This window comes from Phalacrocorax aristotelis, chromosome 1 (assembly GCF_949628215.1).
Source record: "Phalacrocorax aristotelis chromosome 1, bGulAri2.1, whole genome shotgun sequence".
Taxonomy (NCBI): Eukaryota; Metazoa; Chordata; class Aves; order Suliformes; family Phalacrocoracidae; genus Phalacrocorax; species Phalacrocorax aristotelis.
Genome location: NC_134276.1, coordinates 191066981 through 191090765, shown reverse-complemented (window position 1 = coordinate 191090765; position 23785 = coordinate 191066981). Strand labels below are relative to the sequence as shown.

At 39.5% G+C, this 23785-nt stretch overlaps 1 protein-coding gene across 1 annotated transcript in view; it reads right to left on the bottom strand.

Moving 5' to 3' along the window:
- Positions 1-10650: 10650 nt before the first annotated feature.
- The window catches only part of CAPZA2 (capping actin protein of muscle Z-line subunit alpha 2), a 32006-nt gene continuing 18871 nt past the window's right edge, over positions 10651-23785 (bottom strand). Inside the window, exons 5-10 of the mRNA XM_075081119.1 lie at positions 23306-23512; positions 22187-22266; positions 19317-19395; positions 15301-15372; positions 12543-12605; positions 10651-11634 (exon numbers count right to left, since the gene is read on the bottom strand). Coding sequence (XP_074937220.1) covers positions 11494-11634; positions 12543-12605; positions 15301-15372; positions 19317-19395; positions 22187-22266; positions 23306-23512 — 642 coding nt within the window. The 3' untranslated portion in view covers positions 10651-11493. The remainder of the gene's footprint in view (positions 11635-12542; positions 12606-15300; positions 15373-19316; positions 19396-22186; positions 22267-23305; positions 23513-23785) is intronic.

Genomic DNA, 23785 nt, shown 5'->3' with positions numbered 1-23785 from the left:
TAAGATTCATAAAGGAATCACACAAGCTGCAAGGTCGGCCCCTGGTCAAAAAAGAGCTCTTGGCAAGTCAGAGTCTGGCGTCTGCATCCACACACGTTCTGTATGTCATGGGAGGCAAACAAGGCTGTTGGAGAAATAGGGAGGCAGAGACGACGGAGATGGCAAAAAGCCTGTAAGGAACAAATGCTCCTTCCCCTGTTTATGTCGAGGTAGAGGGCAAGAGCTCAGCTCCCCACATCCACACCTTGGACTGAAGCCAAACAGTAAATCTGCTGGTTTTTTTTTTTGTTTTTTTTTTTTTTTTTTTAAAGGAGATGCATTTGTGCATGCAGGAGCTAGAGAAGACATGGAATTTTTTCGCTTTTTGGCATCTTGTCCTTTTCTTCCTTAAGAAAAAAGATGTTGAGAGTAGTCTTTATTTTGCCGAGCATTGATACTATATTTAATAAACAAACCTTTCTAAGAGAGGAAAAGGTCTCAACTCCTCTCCTCTGAAATCTGCAATTAGCAGAGCATAGTTTATTTCCCCCCTATCATTTATCAGCACAGCGTCTTTACCAGCTACATGTTGGTAGAAACACAGAAATCCACTGACAGTTACATTTTACCTAATCTCCAGAAATTCAGATGAAGGAAATCAAGCAGTCACAGTGCTGGGCCACGTACAGATAACTATTGCTGCTTGAGGCTGGCAGCTATTTTGGAGGATAAGGACAGCCCTGACTGTAGGCAGACGGGATTGGAGCAAGCAGCACACCCTCTGCCACGGAAGCAGGTAGCATCCAAATGGCACACAATTTCCTTATATCGCAGCTAGATTTGGCTCCTGAGCCAAATCTTGTTAAACCTTTTCAAAATCAAGTACCAAAATATCCTTTTGCCTGCCTGACGCAATTCTTTCCTCCTTGGCCTGCTTGTCGCACCTCTTCACATCCACCCACTACATCACTGCTGAGAAAACCTCTCTCTGCAGACCATGGAGCCCCCATCTTCTTTCCCTCTCCACAGATGAGGGTCTCCATGAGCTCTTGTCTTTAAATTTGGGTTACAGAACAATTGTCTGTCTTACGTGCTAGCTTCATCAAACCCAGCTTTCTTTCCTCCTTCGCTCTTCAGTCTGTTTTGCTTGATCTATATTCTTGCTGGCTCACGGCATTCTCTTTTCTGCACCCAGCAGTTGTTCTTCCCATCCAAATTGCTTTCTCACAGCCTCCTTTCATTCAGTCCATCCTGCCTCCCCTTTTAGTAATGATGCAATCACGATCCCAAATTACATTTACCTCTCTATATTTAGGTTATAATATAGTGGGAAAAGGAGGAACATATTTTGCTGATACGTGGTGAGAAAATGTTCCCAATAACCTCTGCCTAAACACAAAGCCTTGCTGATAACCCTGATGTAGTCCGTTAAGGAGAAAGAGAGTTCTGGAAATGAAAAACCACAATGGCCATTTCTTGATTAAAAGTGGCCTGGCTGCAAAAGTGACATTTCAGAGTAAGCCTGGCCTAAGACTTAAGCTGACCCACTCTGTAAATGCTCATGAAACAGTAGAATAACCCCATGGGCAGTGTTTCTCACTTCCGAGGTGGCTGAGGAATGCAGCCCTTGTCTGTAAAACATTTCTTCCTCAGTGAGCAGGAGCTGACAGACCCTGCAGCCTGCCTCAGGCCCTGCGTGGGCAGGTGATGGGTCCAGGAAAGAGAATGAAGTTTGCTGCTGGTACAGGCACCTGGGTTGCCCAACATCCTAAGACAAGGGTCAGTGTTAATTGTTGGTGCCGACCTCCTACCTTGTGTTGAAGTGGGATGCTCTCATTTGTTACCTGAACCATGTTTCAAGGAGAAATTTCATTAATTTCACAGTAGGCCTTCCTTCCCCTCTTAATATAATCTGAATATTTAATTAATATTAATCTGAATAGGTCATATCTCTCTTCTTCTACATTATTCGAGTAGACTGTGTGCTCTTTAGCCAAACTCAGACCTAGATGAATTCTACATTATAGAGATGGTTTTATATAACATTGTAATACTTCAGCCTCCTGCTGATTGTGAAGAACACAGAAGAGTGATGTGATGAAGTCCCCCCTGGTCTGAGAAGATTCTCTTCCTTCTCACACCTGCTAGTGCTGGTAAACCGAAACTGAAGTGACTTCCCCTGTCATAAATTACTGCTAGTTCACATCCCACATACTACCTCTTGCCATACAGCTCCGAATTTACTGCAGAGCCGAGCAGAGCTGGACAGCCTTCGCCGAGACTGTTACATGCGTAGGGGCGAGGTGGGTGCCTGCAGCCCCAGGAAACACAGTGCATTTCTAACATACCCCACCGGCTTGTTGAGAACAAGGTGTGTTTGTACTCAAGCACCCGTTGATAACTGCAGGCCCATTATTCAGTATATTACCCTGCCCCCATTTACTACATATTATTGAAAACCTCCTATACATACGGTATTATTCATTCCCTAATGGCTTCTTTCATGACGCTCGCCCCTACAGTACCAAGTACTTCATAGACTTCAGATGGACTTTTCCATAATCTCTTTTGCAAACAGAAAGCTGTGATGGAGAAGGAATAACACTAAATACAGTCACTAGTATGGGATCTTGTGTGTGGCTGAATGACAACATACATGTTGAACTCCAGCCTGACATCAGTTTGAGACAGCAAATGCTTCTGCACATCTGGGTTTCGCTGGGCTTGCACCCCCCAAGGTGAGGAACATGAGCAGCAAAGAGGGGTTGTGAGGAGCATTAAATAGAAACAAAATTCTCCTAAGACCCAGCAGCTGCTGCTGTGTGGGGAAAAGGGTGGTGGCCCTGCAGCTGTAGGGCGAGCAGAGCGCTGCAGCATCTGGGAGAGGGCACCAAGGTCAGGGCAGCAGGTGCAGGTCTCGCACCAGGACGCTTTGCAATGGCTCTGAATACATAAGCAGAACATAGTGGTACTTACACCAGAGCTTTATACAGATACAGACTGGGAGAGGAGAGCCTGGGTACTGCTGGCCGCTTCCTCTCTGACTCACTCTCCGTGCCAAACAGCGATCGCACAAGGGCAGCCTCCCACGACGGGTGCCACAGAGGTGACTTGCCCAGCGCCAAGGGTGCTCTGCGCACCAGTGAGAGCAACGCATGCAGGGGGTAGTTACCTCAGTGGCTTTCAATTCCTTCCCTTCTCAATATACCCTGCCCTTCCCACACATTGTCCCTTAGAAACAGGACTCGTTTTATTTGCTGTTTCTGCTATTTAGCCCTTTTCAAAAAGGAAGACTTTCTTCTGCTCCCCCCACTGCTTTTACTAGAGATATGTGTATATTTTTCTTGCCCTCCCACCCCTCAGAAAATTAGCTGTTAGGCCTTTTCCATCCTAAGATATACACTGTTCCCAAAATCTTTATCTTTTCTGTTTTGCACTTTTATCTTCTGTGTGGAGATTTTAATCCTTAGGAACCCCTCTCCTACAGGCTAGCCCAACTCTGCTCTGGCTAATTGGTTTCAATGGCATACCTACCCCTCTGCTGCTCCAACAGGAATTATTCCATCCCATCTCGGTTCCAGACAAACACACATCTGATGAATCCTCATTTACATTTGACTCCAGCATTGGTCCGCTTCACTTTTTGTTTAGACACAACCAGTGCAGCTAAAGAAGCCGGTTTGCCTTCATCCTGCTGACTGAATCAGTTGCTCTGCACGGCAGCGGGGAACAAGAAGATGAAAACCCTGGTCTGTAAGCAGGGGGCTTCACCCGGATGCTTCCATTCTTCCCCCTCAGCATTTCCTAACCTTGCTGGCAGGCACAAATGGCCATATTGAAGAGTTTTTTCCTTACAACTTCATGAATAGACTACAAGGGGTTGTGAGCAAAGGACGTAGTACTGGTTGCCGCTCCCATGTTTTCATCTTCTGTGGTGATCTCCACCACCAAAGATGGCCACGTGACTGTAGCAAACCCATCATCTGCAGTGAAAATCCACTGTTACAGGTAACGTTGGAACCTTTCACTGGGTCCACTTCTTTGTTGGTAACTGGTTTTTCCCAGAACAATGACCCTCGGTTGTGGGATTGCCGAGGTTGCATCTGCTACTGCCCTGGTTCTCAACCTTGTCATCATCTGTGTTTTGACACCAGTAACTGGGTTACCACACTGTGCCAGCAGCTACAGTTTGGGTAGCAACTTGACTGCGTCTGGAAGGATCTTACCAGGAGGGTGAAGTATCAGGTAGCTGGATTTGGGAAATTATGTACTGGCACTATCTACCTTCTTAGTTTACATTCAGGTAGAGTAACTCTGGTCACACTAACTGCTGGTAGGACTGCAAGGCACACAGCATCCAGCTGAAAGAGCTAAGGAGAGGTAGACAAGTTCTTAAATGGAAGATGAGGGCTTACTGAGTTTCATAATGAACTGGGACAGGACACCTACTCATTACTGACTTTAACAGATTCTTTTGCACAGAATCAGTTATGTAGCAACCTCTGCCTTTGCCTTGCAGCAAAGCCCTGGAACAGGAACAGCACTTCAATTCTTTGTGAGCATATGGCATTTACTTTCTTAGCAGCATCTCTCAGGTCTAGCCTGCAGCTGAGCTGGCTCCTGGCATCTGTGACAGCTAAAGGACTCTTCATACTCAGTGCACGCCTACAGGAACTTTGAACAGGCTCTTCAATGACACAGGCTTTTCTGATACTCTTGTGAGAAGTTCTTGTTGGCTTGGTGGAGGCTGCTACCTCTCCCTACACACAGAACTGTTGGGACATACAGAAAATGCTTGCATGGATGTTACACCAGCTACCGTCCTGTCTTCACCAGTGCATAGCAGGAGAGGTGACATGCACTTCTAGTGCTTCTGAAGGCAGGACCAGTTATCCCCTGGACCCCTAGCTTAGGCTGCCTCGTCAGCTCTGACTGGTGAAGTCCTTTTCTTTTCCTCCACATAGGAAAAAAAGCCGGAAAAAAGCATTTTATGTGCTTCCTAGCACACAACGGTGCGGCACATTTCGCCTCCTCAGTTTTGACTGACGTCAATACCTACAAGGTGCTGCTGTAGCAACTGCCTGCTGTTGGTACAAATATCCCAGATAACAAGGATACAGCTCATCGCCCTGGACAAGTTCACAGCAGCCCTTGACTCTTCGTTCCAGGATGCTCTTAGCTGAAAATCCACTTGCTGGCTGGTCCTCATCATTACAGAACAGTCTCATTTTTGTACACCCTCAGCGCCTACTCTGTTAGCAGAGAAGGGTAACGACAGGGACACACACCTAGCAGTAGTTGGTTAGGGTTTTTTTCCCCTCCTCAGTTTAGCATGGGCTTTAAGTTATACCAGAAATCTTCTAATTGCTGATGAAGACAATGGTAGAGAATATTATAGCATTCAAGGCCACAGAGAACAAGAGGAAATCCAAGTATTATGTTAATATCATGATAACCTGCAATATCACAAGGACTGAAATGAACAATATGCAGTGGAAAAAAACCTGCTCAAAATGAACAGAAGCGAAAAAGCAGGATGTAGAGGAATTACTTAAAGTATTGGATTTCATGTGGAAATTAGAGTTGCTGGATTCAGTCTTTAGCCTAAAAGCTACAGAGTCTGGAGACACTCTGCAAATACATAAAACGTGTTGCAAAGAAAATGGGAGCAAGCTGTTCTGTATGCCCACAGCTAAGACAAAAAGAGGTTAAGATCCAGCAAGGAAAACTAAGCTCTTCCTAGTATCCACCTTAATACTAATAATACCGAAGCCCTACAAGAACTCGGAGAGGAAGGATAATCTTTATCATTAGCAATTTCTTTCAGAGTAGTCAAGTCTCTGTCCTGCCACATATGGTCAGAAAACACAGAAGCCAAGATGAGCTTTTGGTTTCTGTTCAAGGGTTTCAAGATTTCTAACACCACTATTGTTCAGAAATCTTCCAGTTGAATATCTAAGCTTTGAAGCCTTTAACCACAACCGCTTTTTGGCCAATCATGCTTTTGCTGCCTCGTGTTCCTATTTTTACAATGAAGTGAAAGACTTGCAAAGCTTACCAGTTTTACAGCATCTGAAAGCTGGTTTAACAATGCAGCATCACATAAAAGGGAAGGAGAAAGCAGATTTTTCTTCCTGCTATTTATTTTAAAACTACTCTTGAAAGCTCAGATTTCTATTCCACTTGCTTGTGCAGGTATTAACCTCAAATGTCACAGCAAAGTTGAAAATGTATTTTTTTAAAAAAATCAGTTAATCTTTTAAATATTACTTTGTAATTAGCTTACCCCTTTTCCAAGCCTCCTTCCCTAAACTGCCATGTGACTTAGAAATTTTAGTGCAGTTAGGCCAGCAGACAAGAGAAACAGGTGTTAGGTCACTATACAAACAGCAGGTCTTTAACAGAAGGGTCACACAGGCGTTTGGGGCAGCATCCTCAGGAGTTTTGACTGGGTTGAGTGACTCTGCTGAGACGGCAAGATCAGCTCAAGCAACACGCGAGGCATGACATTGCCGTTTGCAAGGCAGAGGCTGAGGGACAGCACGCGTACCCAGGCAGGCGGGCAGCAGAGGCTGCAGCTCACAGGGCGCAGGGTACCCAAGACTGCTGTGGTGAGTGCTCCAACAGCCTCCATCAGACCTGCGCTCCCAGAGTGCAACATTAATTGAACCGAACCTTTCCTCGTTTGTGTGGCATCAGGCTCCTGCTCTCCAGGCTGCACAGGGGACCCAGGGCTGGCATTTGGGCCCCTCGCCGCATGACTGGCCCTCCTGGCACCCTCACAGCACAGCAAGAATTTAAACATTTCTGCTTTTGGGCACCTAACTTTTAGTACCCAGCTTCTGCCACAGATTCCCAAGCCAAGATAATACACACCACCATCCAGTACCCACAAAAGCCAGCACGCTGGGCAGGGAGGCAGCTCAGGCAGGTGGAAGGAAAAAATTTTAAATCCACTGCAGCCTAAGAGAATGAAAGATGATTTCCTGCACTTGAGAGCTTGGGGCTGTGATTTTTCAGTTAAAGTCTTTATGACCCTATTTGCAGAAGAGGAGATTTTCTGGTTTCTTTTAGCCAGCTGGTTTTCTTTCAGCCAGCTGTATGAACATTTGCTCCAGGGACACTGAGTCCCTTCTTTACCTCATGGGACCAAAATGCCCTTCCCTACATCAGAGGGAAGTAGCCTAGGTTCCAGATGTACCACGAGAGGTAACTCTTGCCGTAGCAGGCTGTTGCACCGTAACTGGCAATCCTTCTGAGGACTTTTTTACTTGCTAAGAAAGAGATGGTGAGCATGTTTTTCTGAACGCCCCCTCACAACACTGCTTCTCTTGCGCTCATAGTGTTGTGCCAAAGCTGCAGCTCAGCCTTCTACATTATCATTCCCAAGTAATTTCTGAAATAGTCTTGAAGGGTAGCTCAGACTGAGTTGCATGCTGAGAAACTACTGTTAAAGGAAGTACTCTTAATTCTTTTGCTGGTGCCTAGAGCAGCTGTACCCAGTATACACCTGACATTGACCTGTGCTTAATATTTTTCATTATTAGCATGTAGTGGCATCCCCCCAAACCAACCAACCAAACACTCCTTTGGCAGGCACATTTACAACCCTGTAAGCTGTTTCACATCTGAAGTTATTTCCAACTAGTCAGGTGTAAGTCCTTACATGCTCCTCTTGGCTTAAGGGGGGAAAAAAAACCTAACAGATTTGCCTCTGCACAACTTTATTGATTTGCAAGGAAAAGATGCACAGAAAAGTCTAAACATGTTTACAGAATATATCCTTTAAGGCAACAATTACCACCTTCATCCTCTCTTGTAATGATCACATTGATAACATCATGCTGAGCAATACCTGCTACAGGTAAGCCAAGCACAGCAGCAGAGGAAAATATTGCTAATAAAAAATCCCTACCAAGTATTAAGCATTCATTTTCACACAAGGAATAAAGTACATATTCACAGTTCCTTTCCTTCAGCTATGGAAAAAAATTGACTTTTTTTGTTTAAATCTGATGCAAATTTTCCCTTAAAAAAGATCAGAGTTGACACTGTCACACAGAAATTGACACTTCAACGTTATGACCAAACTAAGTTTAATCTAAACCTAGTTTACAGTTGCATCAGAGGAAGAACAGTTTCAGTCTTTCCAGTAAAAGAATGCAACAGAAGCTATGTCTGTGTCAGCAAATAATTCAGTATGATAGGAGTGAATCCACAGAATCAAACAGTTGATGTTCAACCTCTACGCCTACAGTATAGAGTCTGGAAATGTGAAGGCCAGGTTCAGCCTGATCCTCCAGACATCCCAACACATTGCTGTGGACTCACATCACCGTTAGGAGCTGGGGGGCATTTGGTGCACACCCAGAGCCCCGTTCCCAGTTTAGATTTCTCCAGAAAAAAAGTGAACTCAAGAGCACCGAAACCGCTTTGTCAGCCAGACCAGTATGTGGCAAGAGAGGGGCATTTATTTACTCCCAAACTGTACAAACTACATCACTGCCATAGATGCAGCTGGAGCCACCCCCAAAAGAGAACACATCTGTTCAGATGTTCGGTCTCATACAATACTTTTAACCCTGGGCTGAATGACCATTTACTAATGACCTGCGTTGCAGTGTTCCCAACTGAACCAGCCGGCAGAATTGCTTTTGGCGTGTAGAGCATAAGAAGCAGTAGTGATGCAACCAAAATTACAACAATTTTTAAGTTTCATTCTACCTGCAGTATGAATTAAGACAGACATATTAAAAAGGGGCTACTCAGGAGAAACTGAAAGCACAATTGTCACTCCTGTTGCAGACGTTCAGAAAGAACAATTGCTTACTTGCATAAGTTAGATTCCTTCGTATAAAGGAGCATTGAGATGCATAAGATGTAATACACTTCATAAACGCAAGCATTTTACAAGTCCACATTACAAGCCATAATGTCTAGTACATCAACATTCCACAATACAAAGCTTGTCTTTATATTTAAAAATAGAATATAAACAAACAGTAATTCACATTAAGACAATCGCCACAGCAAAATTTCTCAGAGAAAGTGCTTTACCTACACAAAATACCCTAAAGCCTACCAAGCAAGCTCTAAAGTTCTCCAATTTAACAGGGATAGGGGAGAAGCAAAAAAAAGGGCAAGTGACATCCAAAACTTTGAGAGAAATCAAGAACTCTAAATGTGCCATGTGCCTCAGCTGATACTCAGGTCAGCTTCATCTGGGGAGTCATACCCCTAAATATGGTACAGCACACCATTCTGAAAAAGTAGGAGAATAATTGATTTACTTGTAAATTGCTTTATTGAAGCTATAACTTAATAAATTTGATGTTCAAGGTGTAAAATTATCTCACAGACTAAAACACGACAGGAAAAATAAGCAGGAGAAAAAGATGTAAGTAATACAAATCTACTTATGTCAACGTACTGGTAGAATTGAACCTGTAGGATGCTATTCTTTGAGGATAAGGAATTAAGACTATCGCAGGACTGAATAAACAGAGAGGGAAACACAGTAATAGAGTACTTCACAGTAAAATACCTCTTTATTAGGAATATATTTAAAACTAGCTTTTTATTTCAGGTAAGAAAAATAGCATTCTGACTTTTAGCCAGTGCTGATTCCGGTCATACTCAGTATTCTAACAGCTAGAAAAGTTATTTGCACCGTTGTTGCCCATTAACCGTTCTACTGTCTTTTTTTTTTTTAGCTTGTTCTTAAATATGTTGAAGAAATTCTTCAAACAAGGTTTGTATTTAGATCTTAGTTAAGATTGACAAGCTGACTTGACAGTGACTCAGCATTGTTACTAGCTCACATAGAGCTTTTATAAGAACAACATAGGTCAATAGCTGATCTACGAAAACAATTAAGAGGGCAACTCTCCAGGAAGACTGCGGCAGAACAAATCCCACTCTCCTACTATACAGTTTAGTACTGTAAAGTTGCAGCAATTTCAAGAACTTCAGTTAATTCTATACCCCTTTATCAGAGAGCACTGAAGAACAGAATACAGGGGTATTGCTATTACAATTCAAACAGTAAACTACTTTGTGTGTACATTTTTATACTCAGTACAAGTCTAGACTCTCTCTTGCTGTGCTGTAACTTAACAGTTTAAGGTAATGAATTGGATCATGCTGTAAACAAAGATATAAAACCTTTGTGTAAGCTTTACTGAAAAAAGTGAAGCTTTTTTCAGGAGTGTGCATAAACACCTGCCTTCTAAAAAAAGCTGTTTAGTTTTCCAACATGAGCGTATCATTTGGTAGCATATTTTAAAACAGGTTTTCATCCAATTAAAAGTGAAATCTATGCCTTTCACAGAGCATTATACAGCATTTGGAATGAAGTCTGTGTGTTTAGACACCTGACGTCCATTTTCAATCGAGAATTATCAGACAGAAAAATGTATTATTTTTGGTCTTGTAATTTCTTCCATCCTCTGTAGCCAATATGAAGCTAAAAGATACCTGTTTTAAGCAGACTTCCATATGTAGATGTTTCTTAAATGCAGATGGAAACAATGGACGGTGATACTAAAACAATCTCCAAATGCACCGAGAATAGCCAATAGGCCACAAGTTTGTGGCTGTTTTAAGCAGTATTTTACAAATATATAGGAACATCAAGAATAGGCTATATCAGGAAGCAATCTGATACTCAAATAAATAGAAAATTTGCATTTTAATGTCACATTGAATTTTAGTACATTTCAATCAAAAAAAAGACAGACAGTAATGAGTACAGGATTATATATATTACAATATTCCTTGTTATAATACATTTGTGGCTTTATGATAAAAACACCTCAAGGGCAGATGGAATTTGAGCTCATTTAAGTAACTGTCAGGAACAAAGCATTAAATGCATTTCTGAAATAAGTACTTTTATTTAATTTCAAAATCTTAAAACAGCTTTAGACCTTGGCCTTTTCTTAAAAAAAAAAAAACCAAAGAAATTTGGTTACCACGGAGCTAGCTAAAGAAGTATTCTGAAAGGTTTAAATGATGTAGAAAATGCTTTTCCCAATTTTACATACAATGAAAGGATAGATGATTTCAAAACCAGCACCTATTGCTAACTCCATGTTGACCTTGACCTAGAAATGCACGTTACTGATCTTGACAAGGAATCCAGCAAATTTTGCAAGTTGTTCATTTCACATGAAAGCAAGAGAAAGGGTTATCATATGCAAAAATATTTTTCAAACTGTTCTTAACATGTAATTGAAAACTAAAGGCATGGTCTCTTCATCATAAAAAAATAAAGGTACAACAGAAACTCTAAAGGAAGATATTCAGCTATACTGAAGTTGCAACCCTCTGAAAAGAAAGAAAAAGGAAAAAAGTAAATTAGCTAAGCTTTGTGCTCTAACCAAACTACTTACAGTGATTTTCAATGGCAAAAGCCCATGCTGACTGGGTGATTTGACAGTTCCAAATACTTCTTGTAATAATTCTTATTTGTATACAAGGACACTAAAATGATCCAGTCATGCAACGTTCACTTTAAGCATTCTGCATCTCTTTTCCAATCTTATAGCTAAGGATCTTGTTCCAGTCAATCTTGGTGCGGGTAACTGGCAATTGTCGACGTAAGGCCTTGAAAGTAGTGTCCGACATAGTCTGGTAATTCTCACTGATAGCAGTCTGTTAAACACAAAGTCATACAAAACAAAGACACATGAAGAACAGAACAAGGATGCTATATAAAAAGTTAAATGATTGACTAGTCTGTTACATCTTAAACAGGCTTAATAAAAATACACCAAATTAAAATATTTTATGAAGGAAAGCTGTTACACCTCGATTCAAAATATGTGAAGAAAATTAGCGAGACAGGTGCAATAAACCTGGCTGTAGCTTGGGAGTTTCAGCAAACCAGTGTGGTTAATCAGCAGCATGGATAAAGTGCTGATGAGAGTTAGCTCATACATCATTAATTTCAGACCACCAAGCCTTCCACTGTTTTTCCCATGGTGGTGGTAAGAGTCAGTCCGCGACACTGTATGAACCTGAATATAATGCATGTGATACATATATATTAGATTTTTATTAAAGAGCATTTTTTAAAAAACTGACAGAACATGGTACCTGAAATTTACCTTGTGTTCAAGACCTAAATGAACACGAATCCACTTATACAGAGGATATCTAGAAGTTATCCTTTTCTAACTTTAAAATGACTCATTGAAATGGATGATGCTTACAGTCATATTTAACAAAGCTGTCTAACAGAGTAGCTTCTGAACAGAATCTGTACAAAAATTCCACTTAAGCAATGCGTTAATACTGAGAGATTAAAGTGCCGATATTTGATCACACTAGGAACTTTTCTGCTCTCAAAAAAATGCCTTCTAATGTAATGTTAAGCGGGTAAGTACAATCACCAGAAGGTATGGGAAGGGAGGATGCAGTTAGCAGCATGTAGTCTATTTCTATGGAACTGCATTGTCTTTAATATCAAAAGCTTGCTAGTTATAGAATACTAGCTTTGGTCAAGAATATAGTAATGTTATACATGTGAGTAAGGATACAGGGTTTTTTTCCCAACGTACCTGATATTCATTTTCTGCAGCCTCTACGATTTTTATAAATTCCTTTGCTGTCTGGGCTTCATTCTAGAAAAAAAGCATTTGAATTAGGTCTGATGTACAGCATGACTCTAAAACCAGTTGGATTCTGTTTATTCCTATAGTTAGAGATGTCAGGAAGACTCCACAAGAACACATGACCATTTAGTGGCTAAACCAAAACTGAACAAGACGTTAATCCAAAATGCATATATCACATTAATATTATAATTATACTATTATATTAAAAAATAAAAACAGTCCACCTGCAACAAGCATAAAGATTACCGTGGAGCTCATTAAAATATGGGGATTTAAAATTCTATGGTATGATAAGAAGACATATGGAACAGAATAGCATTTGGAAATATGACAATGCACACACACAAGTCTCTAAAAACATACAGAGTATGGGTATTAACATTAGCAATGTTAAATTTCTAGTACAAATTCAGGAAAAGTTGAAGAACACCAGCTAATCCAGAAGCATGCAGAATCCAAAAAAGCAAAACAAATTTGTTCACCTCTAAACATTCTGAATCTGGAGACTAAGCTGAGGCAAACACTAGGCTTTATATATCTGATCTTCTAAAACCATTCCCAAGTGCATCTTGCAAAAATCAGGGTGCAACACACCACCACGTCCCGATTTCATCATGACTGATAAACAGCTTCTTGGCTTTGGGCCTCATCCTTAAGTATGCAAGTGTGTGTGTGTGCGTGCGTGCTTCAAAAATTTAAAAATGACCCGTCAGTCAATCTGGAGACAAACGTAGCTGAAGGGCTTGAAGGAAGTCTCAAGAAGGAAGTGGGGGTTCATGAATTTTGAAACATCCAAACTGACGTTGGAGACATCCCTAAGGGTGCTTTTGCAGATGCTGTTGGAAGAGAGGAGCGTTCTTGCCCCATGTGACCCCTCGTTCCTACAAAGGCAAAGGCTGGGAGAAAGCTATGGCAGCTTCAGCTACAACTGGTTCAAAGTTTTAGTGAAACTGCGCCTAGCAGCTGTGAAAGCACTCCTGGACACCGCAGAAAGAGGTGAAGGAGGCAGCAGAGACCAGGTAGAACAAATGAAAGGGTTTTGACTTTCCAGTGAACTGAGGCAATGATTTCAAGGGCTCTGCTAATGAAAAGAAGTATTCAGGGGTATGAGGTCTTATTTGGCTCAGAGAGAAATTGGAGATAAGAACGTAACCTACAGCAAAACTATTCATAGCTCTAGCAATAAGAGAACTCTTCATTTATTTCAGTTGTGCCTACTGATGGTACAAAATTGTTTCTTTGCCAAACAACAAAGGGAGTCATTGGGGTTCCTTTCAATCTACCTACTATTCCTTCTGTGTGAAGTAAGAACCTGTACAGCCTCTGCCCTCTATGAAGCTCAAAGCCAAGGCTAAAAATTGGCGACCAGCAACATATTTGCTTTTCTTCTAGCAGGAGGTAGGAAAGTTATGAAAGTTATGTAAAAGGTATTTTTCTATTCATTGGTCTTCTGCTGCTTCACTAAATTGTGGAACAGGATTAGGTTTCTTTGGAATAGAAAGTGAAGAAAAAGCCAGTCTTCTATTGCTTTATGAAATTGTGGAACAGGATTAAGTTTCGTCCCAATAGAAAGCGAAGCAAAAGCTATTGAAAGGAGAACAACTTCTACATAAGCTTCCCTGAAGCAACCCTCAACTGAATGAAAGACTAAACAGATCCCTTTGCTTAGGGGGTCAAAAATAATTTTGTATCTACAGCTTCAGAAGCATTATCAGTTGGCACCACATTCCCCCATTCTTTATGGTGCCATTGCAACTGGAAAGCCAACAAGCCTTGCTTTGTATTAACAAACAATGTTCTTTATTGATGAATCGAGCTTTTGAGCCAAATTGGTCACTACTAGTCATTATCATTAAAATACTTCCACTGTTCACTTTTACAATTTCCCTTTGCCAGTTTAACCACACTGGCTTAAGTTTTATTAAAGAATACTCCAACAGAAAACGTAACTGTTTATAAACACTACCTCCAGTAGGCAAGAGCATTATTTCAAAAGCAGTAGTTGTTCATGTTGCAACATCACCAACTCTTAAAGGATACATCTGGTACTATTCCCAAACAATTTATTTCTACTCTGCTCCTCATTACAATAATGATCCATTTGGAAAGAAGTTGAATAAAATTATGTTTTGTATTTAAAGTGTGTTATGCTTCTCAAGCTGAAGCATCTCTGAAAGGGCTTTTTGTACAGAAAAGCAAGAGGCTGACAGCACCAGTTACAGACAGGGAGGAAATGGAAGGGAGAATACCCACTACTGCTTCTCAACTGGTAGCATTTGTTTACTATTTTTAGCATACTGGTCTTTTCCCAACAAGCAAAGGAGGTGATCCCCTAAAGACTATACCAAGGTGGGTTATTATAAGACAAATCTCCTTCTTATTAAAAAATTAATTCTACAGGTCACTCTGCAGACCAAAGTTTAAATACAAAAGTGCAAAAAGACTGACAGCAAACTAATTAGATTTACAAATTTAGCTTATATAAGCCACATGCAAGCATACTTTTTTTTTTAAACAGCAACTACATGTTAGGTGAAAGTAGTAAATACTGCATACAAAATATCTATAAATTAGAACATTAATTCCTATTCATGCAGAAGAGCAAACTGGCCTCCAAACTTCGGAGTTTTTCTAAGCTTGCTTCTTTTTAAATTAAACAGTCACTTCGATATACACGCTAAGGTCTTTAAAGTTCACTTACAGACACGGTTAGAGAATCTTGTATGTCTTTATGGCTCACCAGCTGAACGTTACCATCTTCATAATAGTGAACCTACAGAAAATTAAACAAGAAACCTCATTAAATGTTGCAGACCAACAATATAAAGGAAAAATCAAAGTATTGCAGTGTTTATCAAAACAAACCTACATGAATCAAACAAAAACACACATAAAATGTTACATAGCAGGGATCTCACTACCATGTACCAGTACTTAAGTGGTAGCTACAAAGAAGATGGAGACTCCCTTTTCACAAGGAGTCACATGGTGAGGACAAGGGGGAATGGACACAAGTTGCTCTTGGGGAGATTCTGATTGGACAGGAGAGGGAAATTTTTCAGTGAGGACAGTCAACCATTGGAATAATCTCCCCAGGGAAGTGGTTGACTCGGCCATGTTGGACACTTTCAAGAGTTGGCTGGACAGGGTGCTGGGCCATCTTTTCTAGACTGTGCTCTTCCTAGAAAAGTTGGACTGGGTGATCCCCGAGGTCCCTTCTAACCTGGGATTCTGTGATTCCAACAAAAACAAATAGGAAAATCAAAATGTTGTAGAATTTAAATATTTTTGTGAGGGAATTGTAAAGAAGCTACTCTGGAAACATTTCTATGTTGATGTGCCTTAAATACTATTTCATGCAAAGAAGTTTAGAAACATAGCACCATAGAATCATTTAGGCTGGCAAAGACCTTTAAAATCATTGAGTACAACTGTAAACCTAACACCGCCAAGTCCACCACTAAACCAAGGTTTTGATTAACATCATGATGACAACAACATACTATTTACATGACCTTACTAGGAACTCTTGAAATGGTGAAGATATATTTAAAATAAGAATAGTTTTGGCAAGGCTTCAGGATACTGTGAAGTTGTTTTCTAGGGACAACGCAACATGAAGCTTGCTCTTCTAGACTGGCCTGGTTTTGACATTTTCCTCTATTAGATAGAGCTCATATCAAAGGCTGGTATTTATCCAGACAAAGGAGTTATTTGGGACAAAGTTTGCCAAGGTTAGGTAACAATGCAGAATGAAATCTATTTACTCTTGAAATGTTACATCTACAGAAAAGCTTCCTTGATTATTTTGCAGGAGGAGACCAGTAAAACTCTACCCAAGCTAACTTTAGTACATTTAAATTCAGTTGGGAAGGACCTAAAAACAATCAGTTTCTAACGTAACTGTTAGAAAGCTTAAAAAATGGGAAGCTATATATAAAGTTACACGTAATCATTCACAATAACTGATGCAGAGGAGTTATACAGCTCATTGACATTTAAATACGTATCTTTAAAGATTTTTTTACAATTTTGATAAAGTCAACATAGTCAATGTAGCTGATGTTATGAGGAATTGAAGAATGTGTGTCTCACCCTATTTGGCAAGAAAACATTTTATTTTCAAGATTAATGCACAATACTATCATTTCATATACATCATGATCACAATGCATGCAAGAGACCCTCAATTTTATAAGTAACAATAGAAAAACACGACACCAAGTAAGACAGCTATAATACCTAAGCAAAAGAAAGGTGTTTTATAGGAGAAACATTGTTTCCTATGATTCCTCTTACATTCTTATTTTGTTTATTGTCAAATACTTGGTTTTCAAGAAGAGGTATCACCCTAACCATAAAATAAGCTTCTTTTCAAATCAAACATTACTGGGTGAAACTTCTGCCAGCCTTTTTCAATCCAGTCCCTAAAAGATGAGAAGTGCTTACTCAGTGCAAAGTTCTGAGACCTCCCAATGAAACAGCAAAACCCAGGGAAGAATAAATCTCCCTCCTCCTCTGTCACAATTCACTGCAGAGGGCCCAAACCTCCGCTGTGCTCCGAGGCCAACATCATCATAAGCATGTTATCTGTCTCACTGATTCACATTCTTGGCAAACACTCAGGCCTAAAAACTTAAAGAGTCAAATCTAATTCTGGGTTGTGTTATATATTATACAAAATATGAGAAGTAACTGTTCTGTACTATACCTCACTGCTGACATCCTTCTAGAACGCTAGGTCTGTGTTCAGAAGACTACAAGAAGGATGATGTTTATGAACAGAACCTCTTGGAAAGGTTAACTAAGGAGGGATGAGAATGACAAATTATCTAAGAGATAAAATTAGTAATCAGTACACTTAACAGTTGTTTTCCATGCACAATTGGAGCATGTGAAGCACCACAGGGAGTTAGTTTTAGTAAAAGACTGCTGTTGCAGTCTTCCCCTTACATATAATTAAAAGAAAACTAAACAATGGAAGAGATTAATACATTCTTCTATTTTAGAGTTTATTAATAGAATTAAAAAAAGGAAGAAATTGTGCAAGTGACCTTAAAAATACTGAAAAAATACTGAAGACACCTGAAGACAGCAGGTGATGCTGGAATTTTCCCCAACATATTCATAAAAGGTTTTATCAGAAACAGGGCAATGGCTGTACTCCTGTCAAAGATTCTGCAAATAACTCTGAAATTTCAGTACTCTGAAGGCTCACTAATGTTGTAGTGAGTTCATATTCTAGATAATTATTTTGCTCCTTAGAAATATTAAAGCACTTTTTTGTTTGTTTCAAGAGGGGAAGGGGGAACGCTCCCACATACACAAGTTCTAAAAATTTGAAACTGCGTTCAAAATTCCTGGATGAAACAAGTAATTCCTATACAAGCAAAAAAGTAAAACTTTTAATCACCCTCCAAAACAGACTTTAATGAATGTAAATAATGTCTTGATTAATTATGTGAAATAGTAATAAAAGACAAAATCAGCTGGTACCCAAATTGAGATGCCAACTAAAACCTGACTAAATTCCCTGTTCAGGCTATTTTCTAGGCTACTGGGCTAAACCTTCCCAGAATTAGGTAGACACCTGCTTCCTTGTTCTGGAAAATCTCTTAAGACATTTAACCAGTAAGTGCATGCTGTGGAGAAAATGCCTGTTTTGCTGCAAGCTGGATTTAAGTGGCAGTTTACTTAGATTCTCCCAAAGTCTTGAGAAGCCTAGAAGTTACTTAGGGTGCTTACCACGGTCATCTTGACATAATAATGGCTGTCCACATTTTGACGATCATTGCAGTTGTTACACAATTTGCCCCAGAATGGGAAATCAGATTCAGTCCCCCTGCTTGGGTGGATCTGAATGCAGCTTCCACATCCTGAAATAATATCCTAGCCTCAGGCTATGGCTAGAAGAACATTCCATTGCATCTTCCTTCTGATGTCAAGTCACTGAGCAGTAAAGGAAGTGTAAAACTCATGGGGGCACAAAAAGAGCAGGAAAAGGGAACTTGACTCTGTCTTGTAAAAAAAATAATAAAGTACTATGCTGAACGCCAGACTGCACTAAGATTCTAGTCCCTGATCCCAGAATTGTTTTAATAAACTCCTGCAAAATATTTGTACTCATTCCAGGGAACCAATCCAGGAAGTCAAGTGCCCCTGCCTACCACATGACAGTCAGACTTACTTCCTTTGGTATCAGGATTTCTCCATTTGTGCTTGGACAGCATCTCCTTTCTGAATGCCCCAAAGCCAACAGGAGGGGCAAATTCCGAATGGAGACCCGTATTAAAAAAATCCAAATGGTGGAATGACTAAACCCAAAGGTTCTCACCTTTCTGAACAACAGGATGGGTTACATGAAAAACAACCTACTATTATCAGCTAAAAAGAAAAAAGTTCTGCTTCAGAAAGAGCCTACCCTCAGGGAAGGTTTGTGCCACTGTGAATGCAAGAAACAGGAAATCAAAGAGGTATATGCCTAGGCAAGGTGAATACACCACCTGAAGTCTTCTGAATCATGATATTAAACGTATTTTGTGTTTGTAAGGATTAAGCAAATATGCAATTAAGCCACCAACACTTAACTGAATGGGCATCTCTGCTTTGCTTATTGGGTCCTCAAATTCTCTCAGAATACTTGATACACTGGCCTGAGCCTCCCTTGATAATAACTGGAGTTTTTACTGATCAGGACACAGTTTGAGATAAGCATACCTGAATTTTCAAGATGCCAGCCACTTGAGTGGTTGAAGGGGTGATTGTAAACTTCCATTCTGACCTCCAACGGCCATTCCTTTAAAAAAGTAAAATAGGAAACAGATGTCACCCCACTGGTCAAGAAAAAGAACCCCAACATACAACTGCCAGTCAAAGGAAAAGAGAGAATGAAATATGCTGTGCAACTACACATGCACAAAATCTTTCCCTAAAGATTCAGCACCGTAATCAGTCAAGCGGAGAACAGTTTCCCAAAATATTCACTCTCAGTTTTCAATGCGGACCAAGGAGATTTGTTAGTAAGGACCTTTTAACAATAGCACTTCTGAAAATACCTAAAGCCTCCAACGTTCTTTCCCTCTTTTATTATTAATTAGGCATATATAGTCAATATTTTGTTTCCAGGACCTGGATGACTTGCTGAATCAGGGAAAGCCACGCTTCACATCAAGCTATGAAAAACCTGAATGGAAGGAACGTTAAAGTAGCAAGACTTTCCGCTGTGCTGAACTGTAACTAGGCCTTTCAGCTCTTCTAGCATTTCTGTTCCAGGACAACAATTTCCTTCCAGTTTCCTCCCACAAATTCAATATCCTTGCCAAATTGCTTAAAGGGAGTTTCAAACATCTGGAAAACAGTATGGGAAGGTTGCAGTTTCACTTGATTTCTTTCCTGTAGGCTAGACATTTTCTTACTTAGTTATGAGGTTAGTGGATTAGAAGGTTAGTACATTAGAGCTATATTAAGAATGCACTGTGGCTGTCTCTTGATACTTCCTTTGTTTGCACTTGAAGGAAAGGAAGCTGATACTATGAGTTCAAATCCTACTGTTAGGTGTAGATTTCAGTGCATTCAAAGGGAGAGAAAGAGATAAAGACTTAAAGATTAACAGCTACTAATGGATCTATATCAACACATCTTAGATACTAACGTTAACTCAATTATTGGGTATTACTTCAGACAATATCCAAATTACAGATTATCACTGAAAATTCAGACTAAGGCAATTCAGAAGCCTATTGGCATCTCTAAGAAAACTGAAAGGGTCACCCAACTCAGCGACACTAATACTACTGCTAGCCTTAAGACCGACCCATTAGTTACAGGAAAGCTTACATGCTGAACTACATTTTAAGTACAATATTAGTTTTTAGATGCACGGGATTCAATGACTAGCTAACAGGTTTTTTTGCTTCTTAGTCACTTTGCGGTCATCTTAACTTCAAGGACCACAATGTTTCTACGCTGGGATATCGTTTTTGTCCTTAAGATGCTACTCCAAGAAAAGAGTTCAAGTTCAGAAGGAACCTTCTGGAGGAAATGCTGCAAGTTAAAAACAATGTGTCATTAATTTATTTACTGCTGCTGACTTAAGATGTTTTGTAAGAGATTAACTGTCCTTCCTTTTCTTTCACAATCTTTAATAAACCATCTATCCTACTAAGTTGATAGTATTTCAGAAATTCACAGAGCATTTTTCTTCGGCATGTGTTGGTCTTCTATCATGCAACAAACTTGCTTTCATGGTAGGTTGCCAGCCTTCCAAATGCCTAAAGAGCCGGGACATCTTGAGAACAAATACTGACTGTGGCTTGAGCTAGACATCCTGATATACAGCTGGATAACTGAGGAGCCTGGTTAACTTTGAATCCATTCTTTCATCCCCAAAAAACCAATATGCATTTATTAAAACTTGCTAAGAATGAGAATTAGAGTCTGACTATCCTTCTGTAAAACTTTCGGAAACATGGGTCAGTATTTACCCATAGATGTCTGACCATAACTTTATTAAAAAGGTTGTTCCATGTCTATTCCCCTTCTTTAATAGAAAGACTACAGTATACTAAAGTAAATACTAAAGTAACTATTTGAAATACCATAATTCATTCATACTTCTCAACTAAAAAGGAAATCAGTATTATTTCAAGTTACTTTTAATATTGATGGAAAACATGCGGACTTAACTAATCAACTTTAAGTCAGCAGGAAAAATTATTTATTAACTGTGCAAATTCAATTAAAATCTATGGAACAGTACACTGGGCAAATCATTTAACTGATAGACACATACTGAAATTACTATGCATATGTAATGTTCACCTTCAGCATCAGGAAACAAAGGTTCCTGCACTTTCATTCATTACCCATGAGATTACTAAATATAAAATCAAGCAGATGCAAAATAGCAAATAATAGTGAAATACATTTATTCAGACAACTGCATATATTAGCTATCTTTAGGAGATAATTCCTTAACCCAATTCTGATACTGTGATATTTATCTCAACTCTGGCCAGTTTCCTGCTAGGATCTATCCAAAGTTCACTCCGGACTGTGGAAAACACCTTTCAACCAAGTACAGAAAAAAGTCAAGCTGCAATTTATAAGAGTTCAATTAATCCAAGATCACCTTTATCCTCCTCACCCAAGAATTAATGATTCAAGTCTTTTGGCAAATTAATCTTTGATCACCTTCTTTCTCTGCAACATGCAAACTAGAAGGAGCTGGTTTTATTCTGTCAGTCACAAAGGAAGCAACACAAGCAGAAGCAACTGTATTAGGGAACACAGGCATGGGTCGTGGTGCCAGTGTGATAAACTGCAAGAGTCATAAGGAATATTACAAAGTTGCCAAAGGTCTCCAAAGGAGATGCAGATGTGCAGCCTGCCATTTTACTTACCACAAAGGAAAAGATTTCTACATAGTTTTTGCAGAAAAACTTGGGGTGGGGTGGAGGAAGAAAAAGGTCACATGTAAGGCATGCATGTACCTCCTTCTCTGAACTAAGGATTATCAGTGTAATAGCACTAGTGCAATTATTCAGTTGGCTGTATTTTACTGTATTTGTAGCCATACAGAAACTTACCAGAAATTTTTTGCTTGGAACTGATGGCTCTCTATGCATGCAATAATGGTTTGCTGTCCATCAATTGTTTTACCATACACCTTAAATAGAAACGAGAAAGAAAAACAAAAGAACAGAGTTAAAGTTTCAGTATCTCTCTTGCTCAAACTGCTTAGAGATATCTAGTTCTATTATTATTACATAAACTCTAAAATTTACTGCCTATAGCAGTGACTGCTGTGACAATATATATTAATAGCTGGGTTTCAGATGCAAGTTATTGTATAACTAAAAGATGATTTAAGCCTATACAGACTACCAAAAGCTGATTAAAAGGGTGGGTTTGGTCCTCTGTTCTACTTTATCCCCTAAAATAAAATACTGCTAAACACCATCTCAATGAACACGCGAGCTAGTTTCCTTTACAGAAGCTGGAATTCATTTGGCTACCTGGGAATCCAATTCAACTTGTTAACTCAGCAACTGTTTTTTTTTCCCCCCTAGTTAATTTTTCCATCAGGTTAATACAAACCACAGGACAGCTATCATTAGATCAGTTTGCTGAACTTTAGATACTCATAGGGCTCTTAACAGCAAATGAATGCTAATTTAAGTCCAGACTGAGAGATTTTATTTTAAGATATCAGAACCCACTGATTCTGGTGGTAAGGATATAGGACCTTCAAAGATAGGAGATGTGATGGAAGAAAAACCAGTTTGCTTTACTGACAGTTTTGTCAATAAACCAAGCCAAGACAGACATTTGTATCTTATGGATTTTTTTTTTTTTTTTTTTTTTTTTTAGTTTAAAAAGTAACCAGCCAGGTAGCCAGGATCAATGGGCTCTACCTGCAGTAGTCAACCTCCAGTAGAAAGAAGGTCTTAATGCTTTAAGAAATTTAAATAAAAATTCTTCACAACTGGGAGGTAAGTCTTCACTATAACCTGCAGTAACCACCCACTAGTAATCCAACAGCTGAAATATTAAACTTTCTGAAGCAGAACTTCCCTCATTTCCCTGTATAAGCCCTTGACAGGACTCAATTCTTTACAGTTTCAACTGCCTATTTTCCTGGTTTACAAATTTTATTTTAGATTTCTATCTATAGTAGTACAGTGGTTATATAATGTAGTACTTACTGTGCAGACACCATTTGGGTAGTGTTCTTTCACATATGCTTTCATTGCTGTTTCAACTGAATTCCTCCAGGATTCTATGGCATTTTCAACTTCATGAGGTCTAGGATCAGTAGCCTCCTTTCTTAAGTGATCAAATTTAAAGGAAATCTTGTTCTTGGGATCCAAAAATTTTCCATTTCCCAAATCACCATGTTCTGTTATCAAAACCTACATTATAAAATTTTAGTTAATAACATTTGCTATTGAATAAAGATGAAAAAATTCCATGCCAAATCTAATGATATCCTATATTTAACTGGAGCTTGCTCATATCCAAAGCCTCACATTTTAAACAATATATGCATATACCAAGTGAGGATGAAGCTAACATGACACGCTGACTCAAAAATAATCCTGAATCTTACCCTCTTACTGCAAACAACAATACAACATAGAAATTAATGTCTTCTAGTACTAAAGATGGAGCAAATTGATTCTATA